The 5,415-nt window shown below is 36.7% G+C and overlaps 1 protein-coding gene across 1 annotated transcript; it reads right to left on the bottom strand.

Moving 5' to 3' along the window:
- Nucleotides 1–2,698, bottom strand: LOC110804088 (uncharacterized). The gene is made up of 5 exons (XM_022009652.2): nucleotides 1,936–2,698; nucleotides 1,224–1,442; nucleotides 706–804; nucleotides 425–529; nucleotides 1–326 (listed from the first exon to the last, which is right to left on the bottom strand). The coding sequence occupies exons 1-5, from the start codon at nucleotides 2,485–2,487 to the stop codon at nucleotides 132–134; spliced, it is 1,170 nt and encodes a 389-aa protein (XP_021865344.2). The 5' UTR covers nucleotides 2,488–2,698; the 3' UTR covers nucleotides 1–131.
- Nucleotides 2,699–5,415: the final 2,717 nt, after the last annotated feature.

The following is a 5,415-nucleotide window of genomic DNA, read 5'->3' as shown; positions in this document are numbered from 1 at the left end:
TCGACGATAATCGGATTAATACATAGAGGATAACTGTCCAAGCCACCATTTAACATTTAGAACTGACAGCAAATAATAAGAAAAAGTTATGATGAAAAAGGAAATATTAGGAGGCGAAGTAATTCAGAATTTCAGAGAACTTGATGGTCCATTCTATTTCCATATCTGAATTTATTTTCATCAGACCTGCGAAAATTTGGACGAGTTGTGATGCTCCCTGGTCTCAAACTTCTAAAATGATCAGAACTTCTTGACAGTTTACTAGCTTCCTGGTTCACTTGATAAACCTCTTCTTCAATATATTCACACCTCATTACCCCATATTCCTATAATAATATCAACATGGAAATGTAAAAATCTTCCCTTTCAGAAACAAAACATGTACACAACACATCTTGAATTGACGTAACAGTGTGATACATACCTTCGATTTCATCTTTGAATAGCAAGGTGTCAAGCATGGGTTTACATCCTTCAGCAACATGTCATCTGGACTGTCAGGAGTTGTTGGATCATCATCGCTAAAATCCTGTAATAGAGTGTTTCAATTGTATGAAAATAAGTTGTCAAGGTCTAATTTCTCTAAGAATCTTGCTAATAATATCTATTCTTACTCACATACTTTTGAAATGACAGTATACTTACCTACAGTGCATGTATATTGGTGTCAAATTTAAAAATGTAGATTAACTGTGAATTACATACCAAGGAATTTGCAGCCTCTTCTTGATCATATATTGGTGTCCTTGGTGAGCCAAAATTGGCATCAATGCACGACTTGCCAGTAAACTTCACTGCCTTCACCTGTATTCGCCACAATATATATTTACTGATCTTAATGAGGGTATGACAAGAAGACAGTGACAAAAAAGATGATTTGAGATATACATTCTTGTAACTGCATAACTGCTGGATGAGAAACAAAGTTCTAAATTAGAGCTTCTAAGCAGACTTTCCACTTCAACTGGTATTGTATGCTAAGCCTTTAGGATCTAAACAACTCACTAGAAAGCATTTGCAACAGTTGCATTGGTTGAATTCCCTTCCTTTGAATATCTCATAATCCAATTTGCAACAGTTGCAAGTTACATAAAACATCTGAATTATAAAAGCAACTTTACACAATGGTGGTATAAGGATTGTTGTGATTCCGGGTGCCCTTGAAACAAGAAAAGAAAACACAAAAAATTGAAAGCAACTCGCTATGTTTGTCGAAATGATACCTCTGCAAGATCTTCTGAAAGGCAATGTAGCTGACCCGTGAGGGAAGAAATCTGCCTCTGAAGAGTTGGAATGACTTGCTTTGCTTGATTGAGTTCGGAACCTTGCTTCTCTAAAAGCTCTTGAAGTTGAGAATTCATCTCATCCGGAAATAAGATGGCACTTTTCAAACCCTTTATCTCTTCCCTTTGCTTCAAACACAAATTCTTCAACTTCTCCACCTATTCAAATTGAACCAAACCAATAAACACCACTTAACTTTTTGCAAACAGAACATACCACTACACAAAATTCACTATGCCGACCTACTAGTGAGTGTGATTTAATCCGACATTATTTAGATCAAAATTGCATAAATCAAAGGCCTCAAAAAACACAATCATACTACTCCGTAACAACATGTCTTATGAATGTTACGCTAGCTTAGCTTAGTTGGTTAAAGTCCGGGATGAGACCGACCTCATTTATGTCGTTGTCCTTTATGGTTAATTTTGATATACACCAAAAGTAACATGAAGTATAACATAAAGAAAAGAAAAGAGAAAAAGGTTAAACTTTTTATGGTATTTTTTTCCAGCTTTTCTCTACCCTAAAAGGAAACTCATCAACAACATGGAATCAACAAATGTAATCCAATTTTCTTCATGCAAATTTTCAAGAATTACCTACACATTCAATAAAATTAAACAAAAAAAAAAGGAGGTGGATAATTACTTCAAGATTGCGTTCCTGGAGCAAAGAGTGGAGTTCAGAAATCTCAGTCTCCTGATCTTTATTTAAATTCAGAAGCTCCCTCTCACTCCTGAGCACCATTGCTAAAGTTCTCGTATTCGCCTTCACCTCCGTCAACGCCTTCACTTTCTTTTCACCCGAGCTCGAACTCGAACTTTTACCAAACAGTTTCTTCGGAAGAGCACTCAAATTTGATCCTTTCCTCGCAGATTTCTTCAAGTCCTCTGCTATAAAATCAGCTGGAATGATCAATGGCAATGCTCGATCACCATTGTTTCTCGTCGCTTTCACCTTGGAGCTCGAAACCGATCTCTTCTCCATGAATTTCTTCACCATAGAAGCAAAATTCTGCTCGGTTTTGACATTATTGGTAGAATTAAGTTTAACGATTGAATTGGTTTTGGGAGCTTCATTTTTGAGGAATGATTTGGGGTTTGAAGAAGTTGATTTGAATTCAGTGGATGATGACGGTGAAGTTTGGGAATCGAATGAATTGTAGCGAGAAGCTGCTTTTCGGAATCCGTAAGATGACATTTTGATTGATGAGAAATGAAGTAATTAGGGGAATTTTTTTAAAAAAGTAGGAGGAAATTTAGGGTTCTTAGAAATAAATTTGAAATTGAATTATGGAAAACAACAACAATTTGTGTTAATATTTGGAATTTGAAGGAGACTTTTTGACAAATAGCAGTTTGTTGTCGGGTGGTGTTGGTTTTGAGTTCAAATTTCTCACAGGGCGGGATGTAATCAATCATTATGTTATTGTCACTCTCACTGCTTAGTTCTTACCGTTGGATTAAGTTTAGTTTTTTGGATTTTGTAATTGTTGCCTTGTTGGCCCATTAAATTGGGCCTTTCAAATGTCTTATTTGTGGATGGGGCCTAATGGCCTATGTGGACTAATTCTTATAAACCAACTACGCTACCATGATGCTCCTCCGATCCCAAATTCCCAATTAATAACCCCCTCACGAGGCACTAACAACATTGACCAACATCATTCCACCCTCTACAGCGGCTCCTAGGATTAAGGATTCAAACTTAGGAGCTCCTGGGTGTGGAAATGGTGGAATCTCATTTGCATTAAGTAGAACATTTGTAAAGAGGCTATCAGTAAAAAGGCTATCAGTCTATCACATACTTCGTATGATATTGCAATTGAATGTTATAAATTCATTTTAATCTTCAAGTTTCATGGAAGATTTTTTTTCCTAATAGAGTGAGATCTTGGAATTTGGCTGGTCGGTCACATTAGGAGCTGCTATCTATAAGAATATGTAATCATTGTGAAATCTTTATTACAAGTTTTTAATGATATCGGCATATCGCCAAAAGTAATAATTGTTTAGCTTTTTAAATTCTGTGGTGGACACTCTTGTCATTAAGTGAACAAGATATCATATGAAATACTTGAAGGAAATATGTCCTTCACCCAAGGTGCATTAAGTCTAATACCAAGGTTCAAATTAATTGCGAACAATTAATTAAGTAAAATCAAGTGATCGGAACAGCTAGCTGGAGCAATGCTTCCGATCAATGAGTTCTAATCTATATTAATCTCACAACTTACTCTTGACTGCACCTATAAGGTCACACCAATGACATGTAACAGATCACCGAATTAAATGAATCGAAAATTCATTTAATAGCTTTTCGGAAATTAGTTTGGAAAACGTATTATACTATACGACCTTGCGTCGGAATCGTATATCGTATCGCGAATATTCGTAAGCTGAGCGAAACGAATAATCGTATCGTACGACGGTGATTCGTCGTATACGATACGATAAATAATAGCCGTAAGGAGTTCGTCGCGAATACGAGCCGCATCGGAGCTGTCGGCCCGTCGACCCAAGCGCGCAAGGCCCAACGAGCCAGCGAGCTCGCAACGCAGCAAGCAAGCCAGCCCGCGGGGCGTGGCAGCGCGCATAACCATACAACAACACAACAGCGAGCACGCAAGGCCCACGACCCATGCTGCTCGGTTGCGCGCGCTGTGGGCTTCCGCCTGCAGTGTGTTGGCTGGGCGCGGGGCTTGTGCTCGTGTGGGATGTGGCCGGTCAAGGCCTTTTGGTCTTGGTCGGTTACATTAATAATATAATTAGGTTATTATATTTTTTCCCACACTCACACAATCAGTTTTCCAAGTAACCTAAACCTAATTCCTAAATTACGTTCTTCGGTTTTTCTCTCTGCAAAAACTGTTCATCCCGAAAAGCAAAAATTTTGTGCGTTGTCTAAGCTACAATAATCAAGACGGATCTGAATGTGTCGGTGAACCAAATAGAGGAACGAAAAGTGGAGTTCTTTGTTCGTGTTCGTTGATACAATACTCGGGAAAACACGCTTCAAATGTAAGTATGCTTAAACTGTGTTTTATACATGTTTCCTGGCTTTAGGGATGTTCCGCACATGTTATGTATGCTTAACTGTATTCCCCTACAGTGGTATCATGAGCCTTATGTATTCAAAGAATTTTTTAGCATGAATTATTGTTTTTGCTGTTGTCGAATTTTCTTGTATTTTTCGGAATTTTTTCGAATGTTTCTGGATTATTGGATTTATCACAGGAAGCAGTTCTGAATTCGAAAATTGTTGAAATTTTGATTTTTCTGACCCTAATCTGATTGAAAATGATTTTCTAAGATCAACTCATGAGAAAGGAATTGCAAAACAGGCCTCGAAGTATGTTCTTTTGGGCGCTTTTGTTAATTTTCGTGTTAAAATTAATAAATTCGGAAATTTTTTCAATTAATTGGTCAATCTAAACTACTCGGAATTGATTGAAATTTTGACACAATGTTGTTGGGTATATTATTTAATTATGGTAAACATTTCAGCCGTTTTTATGAAGTATAAACCCTTATTTTTCTCTCCCCAAATTCGTAAATTTTAGATCGCTAATTGTTTTTTTAAATAATTTGGATCTAGTAATTTGGTTAATTGGGAAAGGGGATATAATTTCATGTAAAGTGGCAGTTTTTTAAAATTATTGGATTAAAATTTTGATTAGATTCGTTAATTTTAATCAACACTTAAACCAAATTCGTAAATATCTGAAATTTATATGTTTAGAACGATTTAAAGTTTTAGATTCGATTATTTAAAAGTTCAAATTTTTAGTTGAAATTGTTCGTTCTTAAAATTTGAATAATTTTAGCCTAAATTTAATAATTTTAACGAAATTGGATTGTTGTTAAAAATTAATTAAATCGTAAAGTCGTTATTTTTCGAAAAATAAAAATCGTAAATTTTGTGAAAAATAACTTAATGCAAATGTTCGTGAAATTAATATATATTTTTTAATTAGTTGGTCGTAGGCACGAACCAAAGGCACGAACACAAGGTTGGGGTGGACGTGTGGCTCGTCGAGCCATGCGGGCTGCCACGCCTGTGCCGAGCAGCAGCGACGCGGGCAGCAGCAAACGTGCTGCGTGCCGCGCGCGCTGGGCGAGGAAAGGG

The sequence above is a fragment of the Spinacia oleracea genome, chromosome 5 (genome assembly GCF_020520425.1).
Source record: "Spinacia oleracea cultivar Varoflay chromosome 5, BTI_SOV_V1, whole genome shotgun sequence".
NCBI classification, from domain to species: Eukaryota; Viridiplantae; Streptophyta; class Magnoliopsida; order Caryophyllales; family Amaranthaceae; genus Spinacia; species Spinacia oleracea.
Note: the sequence above shows the minus strand (reverse complement) of the source record. Positions and strands in the feature narration are given on the sequence as shown.

What these genes read in the sequence shown, in the direction of transcription:
- LOC110804088 (XM_022009652.2), bottom strand. Translation starts at nt 2,487, where the DNA reads ATGTCATCTTACGGATTCCGAAAAGCAGCTTCTCGCTACAATTCATTC. An exon ending in TTTCAGAAGATCTTGCAGAG is followed by an intron (nt 805 to 1,223) that starts GTATCATTTCGA and finishes TGGCGAATACAG; the next exon opens with GTGAAGGCAGTGAAGTTTAC. An exon ending in AAGAGGCTGCAAATTCCTTG is followed by an intron (nt 530 to 705) that starts GTATGTAATTCA and finishes ACTCTATTACAG; the next exon opens with GATTTTAGCGATGATGATCC.